This window comes from Papio anubis, chromosome 7 (assembly GCF_008728515.1).
Source record: "Papio anubis isolate 15944 chromosome 7, Panubis1.0, whole genome shotgun sequence".
In the NCBI taxonomy this organism is placed as follows: Eukaryota; Metazoa; Chordata; class Mammalia; order Primates; family Cercopithecidae; genus Papio; species Papio anubis.
In genome coordinates, this window is record NC_044982.1 from 13,893,849 (window position 1) to 13,914,540 (window position 20,692).

General features: G+C 49.8%; 1 protein-coding gene and 1 long non-coding RNA gene across 11 annotated transcripts in view; both read right to left on the minus strand.

The window, feature by feature from the left end:
* RIN3 (Ras and Rab interactor 3) overlaps positions 1–20,692 on the minus strand; it is a 183,675-nt gene that overhangs the window by 10,401 nt on the left and 152,582 nt on the right. For 8 of the 10 annotated variants that reach the window (XR_004184801.1, XR_004184802.1, XM_021941484.2 and 5 more), the window contains 2 exons: positions 19,270–19,578; positions 2,023–2,154 (listed from right to left, as the gene is read on the minus strand). Coding sequence is in view for 8 of the 10 variants with exons in the window: in XM_021941484.2 (XP_021797176.2) it covers positions 2,023–2,154; positions 19,270–19,578 (441 nt within the window). In the remaining 2 variants the exon portion in view is untranslated. Of the gene's footprint in view, positions 1–2,022; positions 2,155–6,520; positions 8,523–19,269; positions 19,579–20,692 lie in introns of those variants that run through there. The other 2 variants (XM_021941490.2, XM_021941486.2) reach the window with 2 other exon arrangements.
* Positions 10,093–12,766, minus strand: LOC116275693. Its single transcript, XR_004184803.1, has 2 exons — positions 12,436–12,766; positions 10,093–10,946 (listed from the first exon to the last, which is right to left on the minus strand). It is a non-coding gene; the product is annotated as an uncharacterized LOC116275693 (long non-coding RNA).

Here is a 20,692-nt window from a genome sequence, read left to right on the forward strand (position 1 = left end):
TGTGGACGGGTGGGCGGATGGAATCACAGACGTGCAAGTGGACGGATTGGTGATTTGACACGGACAGGGGCAGACGAATGATGTGGCGGCGGGCAACACGTGGACGGGGCAGACGGCGGGCGCACGGATCGGACGGACGGACAGGCAGTGACGGGTGGGCGGTTGAAGGTGGACGGAGTGGACGGATGGATGGTGCAATGAACGGCGGTGGGTGGTGGACGGATGGATGGATGGAATGGATGGACACATGGATGGATGGATGGATGGATGGATGGATGGATGGAATGGATAGTGGAATGGATGGATGGACGGATGGATGGATGGATGGATGGTGGTGGATGGATGGAATGGATGGATGGTGAATGGATGGATGGATGGATTGGATGGGCAGACGTCATGTGCGGACGACCCGCGAATGGCCACGGATGGGCAGGATGAGTGTATAGATGGATGGATGGTTGGATAGGTGGGTAGGTGGACGGGTGAATGGATGGATGGATGACGGATAGGTGGGTGGATGGATGGATGGGTGGATGGGCAGATGGATATGTAGATGGCTGGGTGAATATGTGGATGAGTGCATAGATGGATGGATGGATGGATGGATGGATGGATAGAATGGATGGATGGACGGATGGGTTGGTGGATGGATGGATGGGTGGATGGGTAGATGGTATGTGGATGGGTGGATGAATATGGATGGTGGAGGAATGGTGGTGGAATGGATGGGTAGGGAAACCGGATGGATGCATGGATAGATCATGGGATGATGGATGGGTGGATGGATGGATAGATGGATAGATGGAGAGGTGGATGGTGGTGGATGGATGCATGGATGGATGGATGATGGTGGGATGGATGACCACATGGGATGATTGCATTTAAATAGATGGATGGATAGATGGCTACACTGGGCAGCAGATAACCATTGCTGAAGAAACTTTGGCTTCTCTTGAATTCCTGGACCTCCTGGAAGATAACTTGTTCCCATTACAGGACATTTTTAACCACAGAGGAAAAAAAAAGTAGATATAGAGGTCCCAGTGCCACAAGCCAGTTATATATGACAGTGAACGTCATGGCTTTAACATGCTCCCCTGAGCTGTCAACAACTCACAGAACTATCTCATCAAACTATCACCCCAGAGACTGGAACATGCAAAAAAAAATGCAAACAGATGCAAAGAGTGTCTGCTCATCTCAAGAACCACAAAGCCCAAGGGGGACCCTCAGGGCCTGGGAGGATGGTTCCCTCCTTTGAGGCTGATGTCTCAGAGGGGAAGTCAGGGCTCCGTCAGAGCTGATATCTGGACTGGCTGCCCCTCAGGAAATTCTTGGTGGATGGGTGGCTGAGGCTAAGTGGGTGGAAGGATGTGGTGGGAAGGGGGAAAGGGGAAGGGAAACTGAGCATGGGGTGGACCAAACCACATCTCTGCCTTCATCCTATTGGGGAGTGCAGGGCTTCTTACTCATATCATTAACTTCCCACTGATGGAGGTCCTGACCCAGGGCTTATGAGCAAGGGGCCGAGAGTCCCTGGGGGTCACCCCTGTCTAAGAACCGATTGTCACTGTCTCTCAGACTCTTACTGTGAGCACTGCCTGCCACTTCAGCCACTTCTTTTACACTACTATCTCCTGCTGTTCCTGCTACAAAGACTGCCTTTCCCCCTTTTTTTAATCAGCTGCCTGTATTTTTCTTTCATTGCTCAGCTCAGATGTCACCTCCTCCAGGAAGCTGACTGCACAGTCTGGGTAACATGCTCCTATGCCTTCTGGGATTCCAACTATTCCAGCACTTGTTACGTGGAGGTGGCACAGTCTCTTCACTGGCTCATCTCTCCCCCTAATCTGTGAGCTCCCGCAGGACAGGACCTGTGTAGGATTCACATTTGCATCCATGGGTCCAGAGCTCAGCGGGAGTCTGGTATCCAGGAGGTGCTTGTTGGACCACTAGCGTGCCCGTGGTATGGCTGAGTTGGGGGTGTGCAATGCACCTGATGGGCAGGGGGTGGTGACTCACCCTCCCCCAGCTGCAGGGCGGGGTCCATGAGCTCCATCATGTACTCCACATTGAGAAGCATCTCCGTGAGGTTGCTGCGGGCCAGCACATACATGAGCACAGGCAGGAAGTCATCCGCCCCATAGGGCTTCCCTGGGAAGAAGAAGGAGGCAGAGGGAGATGAGTTCCAGGCTCTCCTTGTGAGATGCTCTCTGCCCAGGGTAGGGGACAGTGGTTTGCTGAGCGTGGATGGCGATCCCTGGAAGAGGAATGCTCTTACTCTCATGACAGAGAGGACCCAGGGAGCAGCCTCCTCGGGAGGCCTGAGAAACAGTCCAGGTTTAGGAAGAAGGAACTGAGAAAGTGCCCTCGGCTGGGAGGAGCAAGACCCTGACCCCTTCCCCTTTCCTAGTCCTCCCTCTCCATGACCACCCCTTGCCGCTTGCTTGACAGTCAAATTCACATCACATTTATTTGCAGACCCACCCAGAAGCATTTATGGCTCCTGGCAAGGTTCCCTGTCCCCACTAATCACACATCTCCCTCCCACCTGTGAAACAGAAACCTCTTCCTCACCCAGACACTACGAGACCTGAAATGTCACCATTCAGCCTTCTTCCTTTTTTGGGTTAAACCGTGCCCTTTCCTAAGGCCTTCTTTTAACATGTAAAGACCCCTGGAAGTATCATCTCATCACTACTGCCTTTGAAGGAGATGTTCACAGATCTCAGAGCATCCTGACAGCAACAGACACCTTGCGCGCCAGATGGAAGGCGCTCTGTAAAGGAACAGTGGCAGAAAGCAGGGTGGAAGGTGGGTCTGAAAGGCGTCTCCCCAGTGTGGCTCCCGGCTGGCTCTGAAGATTGCCTATTTGGCAATGCAAAGCCCAAGGCTGGAACTGTGGGCGGAGAATTCTGACCAGAATAGAATCTTCCTGCAGGTCCTTGGCTGATCTTCTGGCCAGACTCTGCAAGTGCACTGGAGAAATGAAGCTTGGGTGAGCAGTTCTGCATGGTGGGAATGGCCACACCTGGTCCCCAGCCCACCTTCTCACTTCCTCTAACCAAATGGAGTCCAGGGCTCAGGCAAAGGTCTTCAGACTCAGCTGGGGGTTACCAGGTCTGGATGTGAGTCCCAGAATAACCCATGCCAGTGCTGCTACCTTTGTGTTTTGGGTGAGATTAATCATCCATCCAAGCACATGCTAAGCAATTTATAGCTCTCGCAAAAAGTGTATTTCTACTTGACATGTTTACAAAGGATTTAGGGGACCATCAGGAAATATACCTGATAAAACAGCAACATCTCAATCAAAATTTGAAAACCATCAGGACAAATATAAATTACCAGAGGGATGATACTATAGGAAACATAAAAATACAAATAAGCAAGAACCTACACAACTACTCTTTTACAGCAGCAAATTTGGCTTTGAGTTTCCTGCTGGCCAAAGCAAAGAGGGAAAACACAATCAGTTATATTCTCACTGTCCATGAAGAAAAAATATACCTATTTCTTGGGGGAATCAAATTATTTTTCTAACTCTTAGCTCTAAAATAAAATTTTCACATGTGGCTTCATCTGGGGACATGGAGAGACATGACTGGCAAGTTCCTATCGCACACACGGATGTTTGACTGGTGATGGTCCTCCCATTGTGTCAGGTGTGGCTCATGGCAAGCACTTCCAGGGCAGGAAGCAACTTTTCTTTTCCCTTGTTTTTTTTTTTTTTTTTTTTTTTTTTGAGACAGAGTTTTGCTCTTGTTGCCCAGGCTGGAGTGCAGTGGCGCCATCTCGGCTCACTGCAACCTCCACCTCCCGGGTTCAAGCAATTCTCCTGCCTCAGCCTCCCGAGTAGCTGGGATTACAGGCGTGCGCTGCCATACCCAGCTAATTTTTGTATTTTTAGTAGAGACGGGGTTTCACCATGTTGGCCAGGCTAGTCTGGAACTCCTGACCTCAAGTGATCCACCTGCCTCAGCCTCCTAAAGTGCTGGGATTATAGGTGTGAGCCACAGCGCCCGGCCTTTGAGACAGGGTTTCACTCTGTCGCCCAGGCTGGAGTATGGTGGCTTAATATCAGCTCACTTGCAACCTCGACTTCCTGAGCTCAAGCAATCTTCCCACCTCAGCCTCCTGAGTAGCTGGGACTACAGGCACATACCACCATGCTCAGCTAATTTTTGTATGTATGTATTTTTTTGTAGAGATGGGGTTTTGCCATGTTGCCCAGGTTGTCAGATTTCATAGTGAATTCTGCACATTCACATCTGTCCTCGTAACAATGAGGCTGCCCCCTGCCTGAATAAAATACTTCAGAGAGCTAAAGTGACTCTCCTGGGCAACTGCAGGCTACACTGCTGAGAGGCACGGTGTGAAGGCCGAGTTTCCAAGCCCAGACCTGGGTTCAAATCCCAGCACTCCTACTCACCAGCTGTGGACTGTAGCAAGCTCCTTCCCTCCTCTCACCTCAGCGGGGAGGTTGGAGAACGAGGTGCCCGAGGATGTTTGAGGATTAACTGAAATGGTGCAGCTGGTCACAGCCGTAGCAAAGCCCGAGGCAGAAAGAAAACTGTGTGCCCCATATGTGTTTATCAAAACAGCCTCTCATAGTTTGAACCAGGTGGAAAAAGTTAACAAACGTGCTACACTCAAGAAACAACGACTGTATCTAAAATCTGGTTGCCAATATGTTCGCTTTCTACTGTCAGCCATCACAAAAGTATGTGGGCCTGGAAACCGCAGGCTGATTGGAAATGACTGTTCCATAGCACAGTAACGCAGGATCATAAAACAGACAACAGCCTGACTTCATTGAAAATGTGGCGGCCAGGCGTGGTAGCTCATGTCTCTAATTCCAGGACTCTGGGAGGCCCAGGCAGGCGGATCACCTGAGGTCAGGAGTTCGAGACCAACCTGGCCAATGTGGGGAAACGCCATCTCTACTAAAAATACAAAAATTAGCAAGGCATGGCGGCATAAGCCTGTAATCCCAGCTACTCCGGAGGCTGAGGCACGAGAATCACTTGAACCTGGGAGGCGGAGGTTGCAGTGAGCCAACATTGTGCCACTGTACTCCAGCCTGGGCAACAAAGTGAAACTCTGTCTCTAAAAAAAAGTGGATATTTTGTTCATCATGGCTTTTTCATTAATTTTTATTTTTTTTAAAAAAATACTGCATTAAAATAGTACTTATCTTGTCACATGAGCCCAAAGTTCCACTCCTAGTTATATATACACCTGAGAGAAACAAAAACATATTTCCACACAGAGACCTGCACACAAATGTTCATGGCAGTATTGGCCATAATAGCCAAGAAGTGGAGATGGCTACTTGTCCATCACTTGTGGATACACGGCAAAATGTGCATGCATACCATGGAAGTCTTTGGGAATGAAAAGGAACAAGCTACTCATACATGCTGTAATACTGATATTTGTTCATTTTTTTGAGACCGGGTTATGAGACTGGCTATTTTTTTTTTTCTTTTTGTATTTTTGTTAGAGACAGGGTTTTGCCATGTTGCCCAGGCTGGTCTCGAAGTCCTGGGCTCAATGATCCACCGGCCTCGTCCTCTCAAAGTGCCGGATTAAAGGCGTGAGCTACCGCGCCTGGCCGCTGTGATATTGATAGACCGTGATGATATTATGCTAAGTGAAAGAAGTCAGCCATGGAAGACTGCATATTGTACGTATGATAGGATTCCATCTGTATGCAACGTCCAGAATAAGCAAATCCACAGAGACAGAAAGCAGATGAGTGGTTGCCTGGAGTTGGCAGAAAAGAGAATAGGGAGTGATTTTTAATGAGTTTCTTTTTGGGGTGATAAAAATGTTTTGGAATTGGAGTAGTTTTAGTCATATGACCTTGCAAATATACTGAAAACCACTGAATTGTTTAAAAAATTATGTGTATATATACATACACACACATATATAAAAAATTTATCTTTGTGGTTGAGTTTCTTGGCCATCCCCCTGCATTTTGCCCCTAAGGCGAGTGTCTCCCTCACCTCCCACAAACCCTGGCCCTGCAGGTAATTCTTAGGGCAGAGGCTGGCACAAAATGAGGACTTGGTCAAGGACCGCCAGTATGAGTGGGTACGGGTGTGGGCCCTGCACACAGGGAGACAGAAGACGTGAGTCAGAGGTGGTTCCTGCCCTTAGGACCCTCCCAGGCTGAAGCCCATGGTCTTGCCAGGGGTTGTGATTTCAGGGTCACATTCAGCTGACCAGGGGGGTCTCGTGTTCCTTGCCTGCGTAGTCTGTTCTAGCCTGGTGTGAGCACCGGAGACTAGTGGTTGCTTTCCTTCCTTCTGCATTGTCCAGTCTCTATTTTCTTTTTCTTTTCTGTAGATGGGGTCTCACTCTTGTCGCCCAGACTGGAGTGCAGTGGTGCGATCTCGGCTCACTGCAACCTTCGCCTCCCAGGTTCAGGCAATTCTCTCGTCTCAGCCTCCTGACTAGCTGGGATTATAGGTGCTCACCACCACGCCTGGCTACTTTTTTTTTTTTTTTAAGTAGAGATGGGATTTTGCCATGTTGGCCAGGCTGGTCTCGAACTCCTGACCTCAAGTGATCCGCTCGCCTCAGCTTCCCAAAGTGCTGAGCTTACAGGCATAAGCCACCGCACACTTGGCTCCAGTCTCTATTTTCAAAGTAACAGAACTCCTGACTTTTAGCCAGGATAAGGCCACCCCAAATAAAGACTCCATTTCCCATCTTCCCGCATAGCCTGGGCGGCCTCGTCTCTAAGTCCTGGCTCCTGCAGTATACCACTGCAACCATGGAGGCCTCCAGTCGTTTTTGTCCAGTGAATGTGGATTCTGCTCATGGCCCATCCTTGGTTAATTTTTTAGACAATGCGGCCCCGTGTGACCTGCCTTTCTGGCCACACTCCATTTCTACATCTGCAAAATGGGCCAGCAACTGGGATGCAGAGGACACCCCAAATGTCTGCAGGGCCACAGGTGAGAAACCCTGCTTGAGGAAGTAATGACTTTCAGCCAAAGGATGGCCCAACTGGGGCCCTAGGTCTGAGGACTTCAGGGCGGGCCATGTGGGTATGAAGGGGACAGGAAGGGAGGGGGCCCAGGACTGTGGCTTTGTACTCCCTGGCTATGGAAGGTCCTTTACCTGCTCTTCTTCCCATGTTTTCCTTGAGGAATCTTGACCAACAATCCCATGTTCCTACTAATTGACTCATCCTTCAAGATCTGCCTCCTCCAACTCCAAGAAGCCCTCCTGGGCTGCCCTGGGGTTGCAGGTGCCTACTCTACTTTCCATCTTCCAATTTGAGATGACATTCTGCCTCCATCACCCTCCCACATAACATCCCACTAGGTTGCACCACAGCCCATTCCCTGAACTCTGAATGCACTCTCCCCTCTCCAGGCCTTTGCACACACAGTTTCCCCTGCCTGGGAGCCCCTCCCTACCTTCCCGTTATCAACTTCTCCTTGTGCTCTCCCACATCCTCCAGCACAGCTGGACCGTTCCTGCTCTGGCTCCCATATGCCTTGACTGATTCAGAGCCTGCCCCCTTCTTCACATTGTGAGTATGCTGAGGGCAGGGATGGAGGCTGTGTGAGCCAGAGTGAGTCACTAACCCTCTCTGAGCCTCTCTCGCATCACTGCCTTTCCAGCCCCCTGCATAGGCTTGGGACGTAGGCTGCTGACAATGGACTGAACTATGTCCCATGTGTGTTCTTACTGGGTACCACTGTCCCGCCAGGGGTAGGGTCATGGTCATAGATACTGAGATGTCCTGTGGGCCTTAGACAGTGGTGTCCTGGGAAATGCTTAACAACTGGCTCTCTGAAGGAAAAAAAATCAACCTTGATTTGTAGCATTTGCCAATTTCCACGATCTAAATATTTCCACAATTTCCAACTTCAAGCTACCAACGAGAACACAGAGCTGGGAAGAGATGCACACAGTCAGTTCCCACGAGCTGATGTGAGCTGACTCCAGCACACCATTGGCCTTAGTTTATCACGTCCAACCATGCTGTGAGGAAATTGAGGCTCAGAGATGGGAGAAATTTGCTCAAAGCCCTACAGCTGGTCAGTAGCAGAGCTGGGACTAGAATCTGGGTCTCTGGCTGTTGATGTTGGTGAGACAGTATCCATACAGGCATGATAGCTCCTCATGGACCAACACAAGCTTCAAACATTGTTTACACGTACTGGGTCCCAGCCCAACCTTTTGGCAGTTAGGGCTGCACGCTCCTTCCTGAGCAGCCTGGAACCCCAGGCTCGGGGCTCAGCCCTGAGCACACAGGGGCCTCAGGAAGTGCCACTGGGATGTTAGCTGCGAAATCCTTCTCCTGTGAGCTGAACATCTGTCTTGGGTGGACCAGAGATCACGTCCATTTGGCTGTGCATCCAAACGCCCTGCTGGTTGCAGCCTCCACTTCCTGGTGATTTCTGCTTTCTTTTTTGCCAGGTCACATCTGTTTGCCATCTGTAGGTAGCTGATCACATTTCAAAAAGCTGGCTGGGGTTTTATGCATATTTCATCTGCTGGGAGATTTTTGGAGAAGGAAAGCTCTCTTTAAGATCAAAATGAGCTGAAGGGGTGCTCAGCTGGATCACACAGACAATGAGGATTAGAAAGGCCCTAACTCCAGCCTGGGCAACATAGTGAGACTTTGTCTTTACTTAAAAAAAAAAAAATCAGCTGGGTGTGGTGGCATGCATCTGTAGTCCCTGCTACTCTGGAGGCTGAGGTAGGAGGACGTGCTTGAACTCGGGAGGTTGAGGCTGCAGTAAGCTATGATTGTGCCACTGCACTCCAGCCTGGGTGATAGGGCGAGGAAGCATTGTCTAAAAGAGGAGCTAGCAAACTTTTTTCTGTAAAAGGCCAGAAAGTACATATTTTTAGTTTCATGGGCCACACGGTCTCTGTCCTAACTATTCAACTCGGCCCTTAGAACACAAGCAGCCCTAGATGCTGAGTATGGATATGGGTTGTGTTCTAATACAACTTTATTTGCAAAATCAGGTGGTAGGACAGAGTTGGCTGGGAGGGCCACAGTTTGCAGACCCTGAGGGAGAGGAAAGGATTGAGCATCTTATCAAAACTACTTCCTACCCCACCCCCCACCCAGGGCCCCCATTTGTTCACTGGGCTCTTAGTGAAGGCCAGTGGCTGATGCTGCAACCCTGGGGCAGCAGGAGGCTCATGACTATGCCCTGCCCTGGCCCTAGCTTTCCACCAAGATTCCCACTTAAAGCCACTTTTTTCCTCCCAGAAGTCTTCCTTGAAGACCTCCTTAGCTAGGCCCAATGCCCTTGTAATGGTTCTCCCCAGTCCTGGCATTGCAGAGTAGGAAAGTCCATATCACATGTTAACTCAGAGAGGCCTTCCCTGACCACCCAGTCCCAGGACAGCAAACTCCTCCAACCCTCCTCAGACCCCCTACCCTGCTTTATCCACCCCAGTTGCACGTTTCACCTTGGAGGATATATTTTGCATTTCTGTTTACTTGTTATTGCCTATCTCTCCTCCTCGAATGAAAGTTTTACTCGGGCAGGTACCTTATCTTGTTCACTGTTTATATCTGAAACCTCAATGGTACCTGGTCTATAGTAAGTATTTAATAAACATATTTGCCAAAAGCATGAATGAATATCAGTTATCACACTGCAAGATGCTTGCTTGTTTAATGCTTGTTTTTAGCTTGAATTATGAACATCTTAAAAACATGGGCTGGGTCTTCCTGGGTTTTGCTCTTAACATCTGCATTGTCAGCTGGGCGCGGTGGCTCATGCCTGTAATCCCAGCACTTTGGGAGGCTGAGGTGGGCAGATCACGAGGTCAGGAGATCGAGACCATCCTGGCTAATGTGGTGAAACCCTGTCTCTACTAAAAATAAAAATTAAAAAAAAAAATTAGCCGGGAATGGTGGCAGGTGCCTGTAGTCCCAGCTACTCGGAAGGCCGAGGCAGGAGAATGGCGTGAACCCGGGAGGCGGAGCTTGCAGTGAGCCGAGATGGCGCCACTGAACTCCAGCCTGGGTGACAGAGTGAAACTCCATCTCAGGAAAAAAAAAAAAAAAAAAAAAAAATTATCAAGAAAAGTTTGTTGAACTGTTGAATGAATGAATTTATTTGATAAAAACATATGACAGCAGGAAGTAGAGGCCATTTAGAACAGTAGACTTCAAATCTGTGTTTGCAATGGAAGCCTTTGGTAATGGGTACCTTATGCACAGTTCAGCTTCTCTGGTTGACTCAGGGTGGGGCAGCAGGGCTGGCCTGCTCATCTCCTTTTAACTACGCCCCTCCACTGTTCCAAGGTGGCCCCCAGCTATGTCTGTGGCCCCTAGAGAGTTTCCTGGAAATAGTTTGAAAACTACTGATCTAGTCTGAACTTTCAGCTGCACAGATGAAAGAACTGACGCCTCGGCAGAGAAATGGTTGGCTGGAGGTCACTTGTAAAGTCTGTGGCTGTCATGAGATTAGAACCCAGCCCCCTCTCTCCCACTGAGCTCCTTGAAGCGACCCTGTTTGGTTGCTTGCACTTTGCACAGATGCTGCTTAAGTCTCAGTTCTGCTCTGAGCTACACTGTGTCCCTGAGGAAAACACTCCAGCTCCCTGGGTTCCTCTTCAGAGAGCTCAGCCCGCAAGCCAGTCAGCTACGCAGGCTGTGGGCTCTGAGGCCTGAAGACACGAAATCCCACTCTGGCTTGAAAAGGTATGAGGTTGGAGGCACTGCAAAACTCAGCCATGACTTGTGTCTGTCCTTTCTGAGGTCATCTCTTACCTCAGGATGCCCTGGAGAGGCCAGAGGGTCCCGGGTTTCAGCAAAGGACGCGGGTTCAAGTCTCAGGTCAACCACTCACCTGCTCATCAGGTGTGACTGTAAGCGTGCTACTTAACTTCACTGAGCCTTAGCTTCCTCAGCTGTAAAACGGGGATAATCACAGTGTCCACATCCCCTGGAGTGGTTGTGAGGATGACACGACAAGACAGATGGAAGGTAATTAGCATGGAGCAGTAAATGCCAGACACAATTATTATGAAAGACAGGAGGGGAGTGTGTCCTATAAGCCTCAGAACATGACATCTTAGGGGACCTGCACTCCATTTGTGTTGTGGGGTAAAAAAGCAAGGTTGTGAGTCACAACCTTTTGGAGAAGGAAAGCTCTCTTTCAGATGCCCACCCCCTTACTGTCACCTGGATGTCAATCTCTAGGGAGACCTAGGAAGTCTTCCTATGCATGGATCCCTGAATGACCATATGGAGCATGGCCCTCCACCTCCAACCCTCTTCCATGTATTAGACTTATATGAGTGAGAAATACACTTCTATTGAGTTAGAGATGAGAGGGCTTATCTAGCTAATCAAATAGCAGCAAATGTTTATAGCAGCAAATGTTTTCTTAACCAATTATCTATCTACCTATCTGTAGTTATTTCAAAAAGACTAAGAAGAAATTCACCAACATACTATTGATCAATTTGCAACAATAAGCACGAGTGACTTTGATCATCAAAAGTCAGTTTAATTTTTTTTTTTTTTTGAGATGGAGTCTTGTTCTGTCACCCAGGCTGGAGTGCAATGGTGCGATTTTGGCTCACTGCAACCTCTGCCTCCTGGGTTCAAGTGATTCTCCTGCCTCAGCCTCCTGAGTAGCTGGGATTGCAGGTGTGCGCCACCATGCCCGGCTAAGTTTTGTATTTTTAGTAGAGACGGGATTTCACCATGTTGGTCAGGCTGGTCTCCAACTCCTGACCTCATGATCCGCCCACCTCGGCCTCCCAAAGTGCTGGGATTACAGGCGTGAGGCACCGCGCCTAACCCAGTTTAATTTTTTTAAACATAGATTTAAAAAAACCAACAGCCTGACCTCCCTGCCTGTCCTCTCTACCCCCAGTCAATGTCACAAGGCCCATTATTCCATACTCCTGGGGTCCCCATCAAGAGCCCTCCTGCCATCTAATTCCTCTGTGGCTGCCCTTGCCTAAACTAGCTGTGAACTCTTGACTTTGTGGTCTCTGCCAGGGAAGTGGATGGCAAGGGACCTGGGACTCTATCACCACCCCGTTGGCCCCCACATCCCACCACGTGGTCAGTAGTGTGCTCCATCCCCCTGGGGTTAGGAGCCAGGCCCTGTTTCCAGAAGGTCACATGGGTGGTATCAGGGTGTTTACACAGACTACTCAAGGAACTGAAAAGGCAGCCTCAGGCCGTCAGTACCCTTTGGGATGCCTCCTGCTCGGCATTCGCATTAGAAGGTTCCCGAACTGCACCCCTACCCTCTTTCTCCCCCTCCCATCTTAAGGAGGGTTTCTTGGACTTGAATCTGTTTCTCCCCAGCAGCAGAACCAGCTCTGAATGACTAGTCTTAGACATCAAATAGGTGGGAATGACTTCTTTGTCAAAGTGATAGAAGAAATGAATCTAGAAGTTCTGGCCGCTCTCACCAAGCCTCATGAAGTCCATGAAGAATCGGTCTGCTCCTGATTCCAGGATGGAGGGCCAGTTTATCCAAAGCCATTTGCTTCCATGAACTCCCCAATCTGCCTAACTCAGGACCCTAAATTTGTGATAGGAGAAAACACATTCGACCAGGATTCTGAAACTTGGGGTTCATTCCTAGGCCAGCCACTGGCATGGTGATAGGAGCACAGGCTTTAGAGGGAGCTAATACTAGGTTTAATCCTGGCCCTGTCTTTCTGGAGAAGATAGCATAGCCAGTTAACTCAGATCTTGTGTCTCCATGTTTACCCCTTTCCTCACTGTTCCAACAGGTCTTGCCAGCGGCCCACCCTATTTTACTCCCCTTTCAAGTGGGCCATGAAGGTACCACATCAAGCTACTGTTGCCTGCAGCACAGCAATGAGGCAGGTGGGTGAGGAATCTTCCCTGGAGGTGAGGGAGCTGGGAAGGCTAGAGGCAAGGCTAGGGCAGGGTGGAAGTCAGGAGTGGTGGACACGGAGGGCTGTTTTTTGCTTAAAGCAGTCAGTGGTGGAGGAAGTAGGTCAGTGGTGGAGGTAGGTGGGACTCGGGCTGGAGTCTGCCTCTCTGTGGGGTCACTCGCAGCTCCCAGGGCTCAATGAAGAGCTGCTGGGCTGCAGATCACACTTCGGGTAGCAAGGCCACAGACTACACAGTTGCCTGGATCACCTGCCAGAGGGAGGTGTGAGTTGAATGCCTGGGACCTCGTTCTAAAATTACTGAATGTCAAAGTCAGAATTGAAGTCAGTTGGGATCTGGCTGAGAATGCATAACCTCAATCTAATCATCAGGAAACATCTGACAAACACAGAATGAGGAACTTTCATTAAGAAAATGTGGGGGTGGTGGAAAAAACCAGTATCCCTCAAAAACATCAATGTCATTAAAGACAAAGAGGCTGGGCGTGGTGGCTAACGCTTGTAATCCCAGCACTTTGGGAGACTGAGGCGGGCGGATCACGAGGTCAGGAGATCAAGACCATCCTGGCTAACACGGTGAAACCCTGTCTCTACTAAAAATACAAAAAAAAATTAGCTGAGTGTAGTGGTGGGCACCTGTAGTCCCAGCTACTCAGGAGGCTGAGGCAGGAGAATAGTGGGACCCCGGGAGGCGGAGCTTGCAGTGAGTCGAGATAGCGCCACTGCACTCCAGCCTGGGTGACAGAGCGAGACTCCGTCTCAAAAAAAAAAAAAAAAAAAAAAGACAAAGGCTGTGGAAATACAGTCACGCAATGCATAACGAAGTTTTGGTCAACGATGGACCACATATATGACAGTGGTTCCATAAGATCATAATGCTGGACTTTTACGGCACCTTTTCTACGTTTAGATATGTTCAGATACACAAATACTTGCCACTGAGCTACAACCGCCTGCAGTTTTCAGCACAGTCACATGCTGTACAGGGTGGTAGCCTGGGGGCAATGGGCCATACCATATAGCCCAGGGGTATAGTAGGCTGTGCTATCTAGGTTTGTGTGAGTACACTCTAAAATGTTTGCACAACAATGAAATTCCCTAATGACGCATTCCTCAGATTGTATTTCCATCATTCAGCAACAAATATGAGATATTCCAGATTAAAGGAGGTTAAAGACACATGACAAGCACACGCAACATCTAACCCTTCACCAGATCCTGAACATGAGGGGTAAATTCTAAAAAGGACCTTCTTAAGTCAAGTGACAACCTGGAAGTTTAGATAAAAACATTGTATTAACATAAATGTACACAATGGACAACTCCACCGTGGCTGTGTAAGAGTTATGTAATCTTACATATGCACACCAACAAAATACCTAGGAAAGCGTTTAGGGGTAAAGGACCCAGATGTATGTAACTTACCCTGACACAATTCAGAAAAAACATTATGTATGTAGACAGAGAAAGAAAATGATGAAGCGGAGGGGGTCCGATGTTAACAATTCACAAAGGGTCTGCAGGTGTTCCTGTTTCTATGTACTGTTTCTATTCTTAGAGTTTTTGAAGTTTGAAATTATTTCCAAATGAAACGTAAAAAAATAGAACTCTTTTTTTTGAAACAAAATCCCCTGCAGAACCCCACGTGTAAAACAGGTACAAGCAGGGTTGTCTGGGGTGGAGCTGGCTTGGGGCCCAGCTTGTCTTTCGACCCCTTGGTGGCCCCTGGGGTGCCTTGTGGAATCTGTCTTGAAAACCACTGCGTTCAGCTTCTGTATTTTTGGGAACGTGGCTGGGAGGCAGCTGTTCCTGCATCCTAATATCTAAACACTCATTCATAAACTTTGATCCCCACAACAGCCCAGAGAGAGGCGTTCCTAGCCCCATTTAAAGAGTGGGAAAACTGAGTCTTGGGAAGTAACTCCTTGAGTACCTAGGCTGTCCCATGTGCTGTCCCAGCTCCTGCATTGCAACATGACAAGCGTTTCGCCCTCATTTTGTACACAAACAAAAGTCCAGGGAGATTAATGTTCAAGGCTATAGCACCAAAGCTGGGGTTCAAACCCAGGACTGTGGATGAACCCCAAATCCTCTGCTCTTTGGATTTGGGGTTGACAAATCCCAAACCCATTTGAGCAGAACCTAATTCCACCCAGATGAAGATGCTGAGGCTCTGAATGGAACAGCCCTGACCTGCCCGGTTCTGAGATGAAATTGGGAGTCACGGTGCTCCCAGTCCAGTGCTCACCCAGTGGTGGGAGGGAAACATTCTTTCTGTTCCTTGAGAAGAAACCCATTGGTGTCTGGGGGAAACCCTGGCCTGACCTTCATGTCTCAGAGTCTCCCCGACTGAGCCTGGCTTCTGGATCTGCAGAGATTCCGGCCTCCCTCCCTCTTGCCTGCTGAGGATGGAAAATGGCAGGCACCTGGTTCTGCTCCATTCAACCACATGTGACACCAGCCATGCCCTTTCCAGCGGCTGCCTTTCTTGCTCCTCCTCCCTCCTCAAAATTAGCCATTCCTTCCTCGAGTCCCTGCTCTCTGGTAAGTTTTTAGAAAGCAAATTCATTGTTAGCAAAAATCACGGTGTTTGATTCTCACCACAAGGATGATAACTATGTGAGGTGATGCCTATGTTAATTAGATAGATTTAGTCATTCCACAATGTAGATATTGAAAGCATCATGTTGTACACAGTAAATACATACAATTTTATCTGTCAATTTAAAAAAGTCAGGCTGGATGTGGTGGCTCACACCTGTAATCTCAGCACTTCAGGAGGCCGAGGCAGGCAAATTGCTTGAGCTCAGGAGTTTGAGACCAGCCTGGGCAACATGGTGAAACCCCGTCTCTACAAAAAATACAAAAATTAGCTGGGTCTGGTGGCGCATGCCTGTAGTCCCAGCTACTCAGGAGGCTGAGGTGGGAGGATTGCCTGAGCCTGGGGCGTGGTGCCACTGTACTTAAGCCTGAGCAACAGAAAGAGACCCTGTTTAAAAAAAAAAAATCATGGTGTTTGAATGTTGCTCCTCAGTCACGGGGTTTTAAAAAGAATTCCAGGAGGCTAGGGGTTTCTGGATAAACTGGGACTCATCGAGAATGGAATTGCCCCTTCCAGCCCAAAGCTGTCGCCCTGATCATGTCTCAGGGTCTATAAAACCCTTGGCTCTGACTTTACCACCAAGCCCAGCAAATCCAGGGTCAACGATTTCCCTAATTAGAAATTCAGCACCAAAACCAATCAATAGCTATTGTGACTAAGTGCCAACTGCTGGGCAACATGCAAACTTCAGACTCCTCTAAGCCTCAAGACAGGCCTGTAAGGTGGTTGTGGCTGTGCCTGTTGAACATAAGAGAAAACTGTGGCTGAGCACCTAAGTCATTTTAACACAGCCACAAGCTGAGAAGCGGCAGAGCCGGCAAGGAAGCCTGGTCCTTGCTCTTCCATGATCCCTGCAGGGTCCAGGGCCAGCCTGCCTGCTCTCCCCGAGGCTGTTCCCAGCAAAGGGTCCCCGGGGCTCTGTCTCCTTTCTGCCTTGATCCAGTCTGACTGCTGCTTCCCTGCATGCCGTGTAGGACGCCTCTGAGCTTGCCTCCCTCTCCAACGCCTGCTGCTGCAGAGAGAGCCAGGACTGCCTCTCTCCGAGAAGGCTTGAGAAGGCCCCGCTCATTCTTGGACACCCTTTGCCAGGCCACGAGGGGGTCTTAACCCTTGGTCTCATGTCGCCTGGCAGGGCATACTCGATTCTTTCCCTGAGTCCCAGCCCTCTGGGGCTGACCAGGTCAAACTCACCGAGAGCGCTGGGCTCTGCAGGCTGTCCACTGTCCCCCACCTACTTCTTTGGGGATTTTCCTGGAGGTTACTCAGTTGCGGAGTTTACATCCTGGGCTTGTTCTCTGGGCCCCAGGCTGCACAAGACACCCGACCTCCCTCCGAGGCTAATGTCCACTCTATGAAAACAAACCCTTCACTACATCCTGCTTCTACTACAACCCTCTCTCTTCCCATCATATCTCCAATATCAGGATAAAGTCTTAATACAGAGTTCACCCTGGCGTGGTGTCTGCTTTTGGGGAACACAATTCTATGTGTGTGTGTGTGTGTGTGTGTGACGGAGTCTCGCTCTGTCACCCAGGCTGGAATGCTGTGGCACGATCTCGGCTCACTGCAACCTCTGCCTCCCGGGTTCAAGCCATTCTCCTGCCTCAGCCTCCTGAGTAGCTGGGATTACAGGCCTGTGCCACCACACCCGGCTAATTTTTGTATTTTTAGTAGAGGCAGGGTTTCACCATGTTGGCCAGGCTGGTCTCGAACTCCTGACCTCGTGATCCCCCCACCTCAGCCTCCCAAAGTGCTGGGATGACAGGCATGAGCCACCGCACCTGGCCTGGGGAGCACAATTCTAACACACGGTCGCAAGACACAAATCAGTTTACCACAAAAATGTGACTAACCCGGAATTGTGGCCTGTACAGATCTGAGAGGAAAGGTTTCTAGGGTGAGGGGATCTGGCACCATACCCCAATCACACTCCCATAATTGCTTTCTGTTGGTCTATGGCCAAACTGGCCTGCCCTTCTCCAGGGGAGATGAAGAGAATCCCTCTCTTAACACAGCCACATTTGTTGAGCCTGCCAGGTGCTGTGTGTGGAGGCCACCATTTTACACACATTGTTTCTAATACTCACAAGTGACTGAGTATGGCTTCCGAGCCATTAGGGGTCTTAGGGTCTTTTACTCTCTCTGTAAAGCAGCTTCCTCAGGTGAGGAAATTGGGCTCTAAAGAGTTAAGTAAATCATTCAAGCTTAAATAGGTAGTAACTGACAGACCAGGAATTCGAACCCACGTCTGTGAGTCTACAGAGGTGGCTATCCATCCACTCTATTGCCATGGCAGCCGTGTCCAGGTACACAGTTTGCTCACTGCACAAGGGCACCAGCTGAAGGGATGAATCCTGCCAGCTTTCTCTTCATTGAGCTGTGCCCCATCGTGCAGTGATGCCTATTCTTGTCTGCCTGGAGGACTGCAGTCAAATGATTACAAATAGTCCCACGGATTCCTCTCCCACATCCACACCCTTTACAATATGCCTTTGTACTGTTTCCATCAGAGGGGAAATGTTCCTCACTCCTCGAGTCTGGGATGGTCTCTTGTGCCTAAACAAGTCAATGAAAGGTGTCAGAGCAACATCATGCCAGTTCAGGGCCAGGCCTCACTGGGCCTTGCAGGCTTTGCTTGTTCTCTGGGGCCCCAGCTACTGCCATGGGTACATACCTGTGCTAACCTGCTGGAGGATGAGAAACTCATGGCTCAGTCATCCCCATCCCAGACCAGCCAACAGCTCATCAACCACTCAGCACGTGAGCAAGGCCATCCCAGACCAGCCAACAGCTCATCAACCACTCAGCACGTGAACAAGGCCATCCCAGACCAGCCAACAGCCAACCAACCACCCAGCATGTGGGCAAGTCCATCCCAGACCAGCCAACAGCTCAATCAACCACTCAGCACATGAACAAGGCCGTCCCAGACCAGCCAACAGCCAACCAACTCACCCAGCATGTGGGCACAGATCCATGAATAAGCCCACCCAAGCTCAGGCACACCTGACCCAGATCAGAGAGTTGTCCATGCCCCGTGGACTTAGGCATCAAATCAATGCTAATTGTTTAAGGCACCTGTTAGGGGTTGACTTGTGTCCCTTCAAAATTTGTATGTTGAAGTCTTAACCCTCAGCACCTAGGACTCTGACCTTATTTGGAAACAGGGTTGTTGCAGCTGTAACTAGCTGAGATGAAGTCATACTGGAGTAGGGTGGGCCCCTAATCCAGTCTGACTGGCATTCTTACAAAAAGAGGAAATTGGGACACAGACATGCACACAGGAAGCATGCCATGTGAAGATCAGAGTTCTGTGGCCACAAGCCAAGGAACTACCAGAAGCTCGGAAGGAAAATAACCTTCCCTGGCATCTTTAGTGGGAGCACAGCCATGCCCACACCTTGATCTTGAACCTTCCAGCCTCCAAAACTGTGAGACAATATATATTTCTGCTGGCTAAGCCACTCAGCTTGTGGTATTGTTTCTGCAGCCCTAGCAAACTAACACAGTGCTTTTCCTAATTCACACAAAGTTAACTGTGGGCTGGCTTCCTCGCTTGCCTCCAAGGCAGCAGCCAATCATGGCTCTCCTCCCAGGCCCCAGGTAACTCCAAGAGGGCGCAGGAGTTACACCCCACCTACACCCAGTTCCTCCCCAGGGGGGCTCTGAATCTGGAAAGTCTGGGGCCTTCCAAGGGCTCCAGAGTCCTTGTCAGGGTGGGGTCATGGACCCATAAAAAGAGAGCTCCTCGCCTAGGCCCCTCCCGGCTGCCCGCTGACCTGGGTTGCCAAGGGCCATGGAGTCGTAGATGAGTTTGCAGGTCTTGAGCAGGATGGAGATCTTCTTCTCAGGTGAGTAGGCCTTGTGCATGCCGGCGAACTTCTGCAGGATCTTCTCCATCATGGGTACCTCCGGCACGCTGGTGGTCACACCTAGGTCAGTGGTGGTGGTGGCCAGAATCACTAGCTGGTTCTCCTTGAGCTGCTGCAGTGAACCGTCCTTGCTGTGGATCTCATGCAGGCATGAGTTGATGGCTTCCTTCAGGGGCTTCAGGACACATTTGTACAAGGCGGACTCTACAATTGCTTCTGCAGGTAAACAAGAGAGCGAGGGTGAGGAAACCAGATGCTGGGATCCTGCCACCTGGTTCTGTTGCCCAACAGCACAGCCATCCCCATCCCCTGACCCCTGGGAGGACATTCACAGCTCCAGCACCTGCAAGGACACTCACAGCCCCAAAAGTTATACCCTGTGGTTCTGGCACATGAGAGAGCACAGTTTATTCAACAGAAAGCCACACTGGAAAGGCACTGGCACAGGAGCCAGTCGTTGCATCCTGATGCTTTTCACAGGGCCTGGCAGAGAGCAAACTTTCACAGGGCTGACTATGAGTACGTAACTTCAGAGGGCGATACTCACACTGGAGTTGTACAGTGTACAACCTGGGCAGCTGTATGCTGATGGCCTGAATGTCCAGTAAATGATTGGTGGAATTATTCTTAATATCTCCCTTCCAATTCCCACACCCACTTGACTCTAGTCTCAAAAATACAGTATATCCAGAACCTTACTTTTTTATCACTTCCATGGCTACTACCTTGACCTGGGTTGGTCAGGGTACCACCATTATCTCTTGCTGGGGTTATGTCAGTCAGCTTTTGCCCTGGCCCTTATAGTCTCTTGTCAACACAGCAGCTGGTGCTGTCCTGTTATGACATCTTTGATCATAACATTCTTCTGTTTGGAAACCTCCAATGGCCCCCATCTCCCATGCAATCAAATCAAAGCCAGAGCCTCCTCACAGCCTATGAGGCCCCGCTGTGATCGGGCCCTGTAACCTCTCATTCACTGCTTTGCTTGCTCCCCATGCTCAGGCTGCTCTACCAACTGCCAGGCCTACTCCTGCCCCAGGGCCTTTGCTCCTGCAGTTCCCTTTGTGTGGCGCAGTCACCTCGCAGTCATCCACATGACTGGTTCCTTCACTGTTCGAATGTCGTCCTATCAGAGAGGCATTCCCAATCAGCTCTCAGAGCAGGAGTTGGTGCCCTGATCTTGTAGCTGCTCTGAGGCACATGTGCTCTGATCCCCACTCTGAGGACAGACCAACTTAGGCTCTCATAGGGTGCGTTGGGGGGTTGAACAAGGACTTGAACTCATGTCTTCTTGACACCGAGGGGATGCCCAGTTGCTTTGGGTGACTGG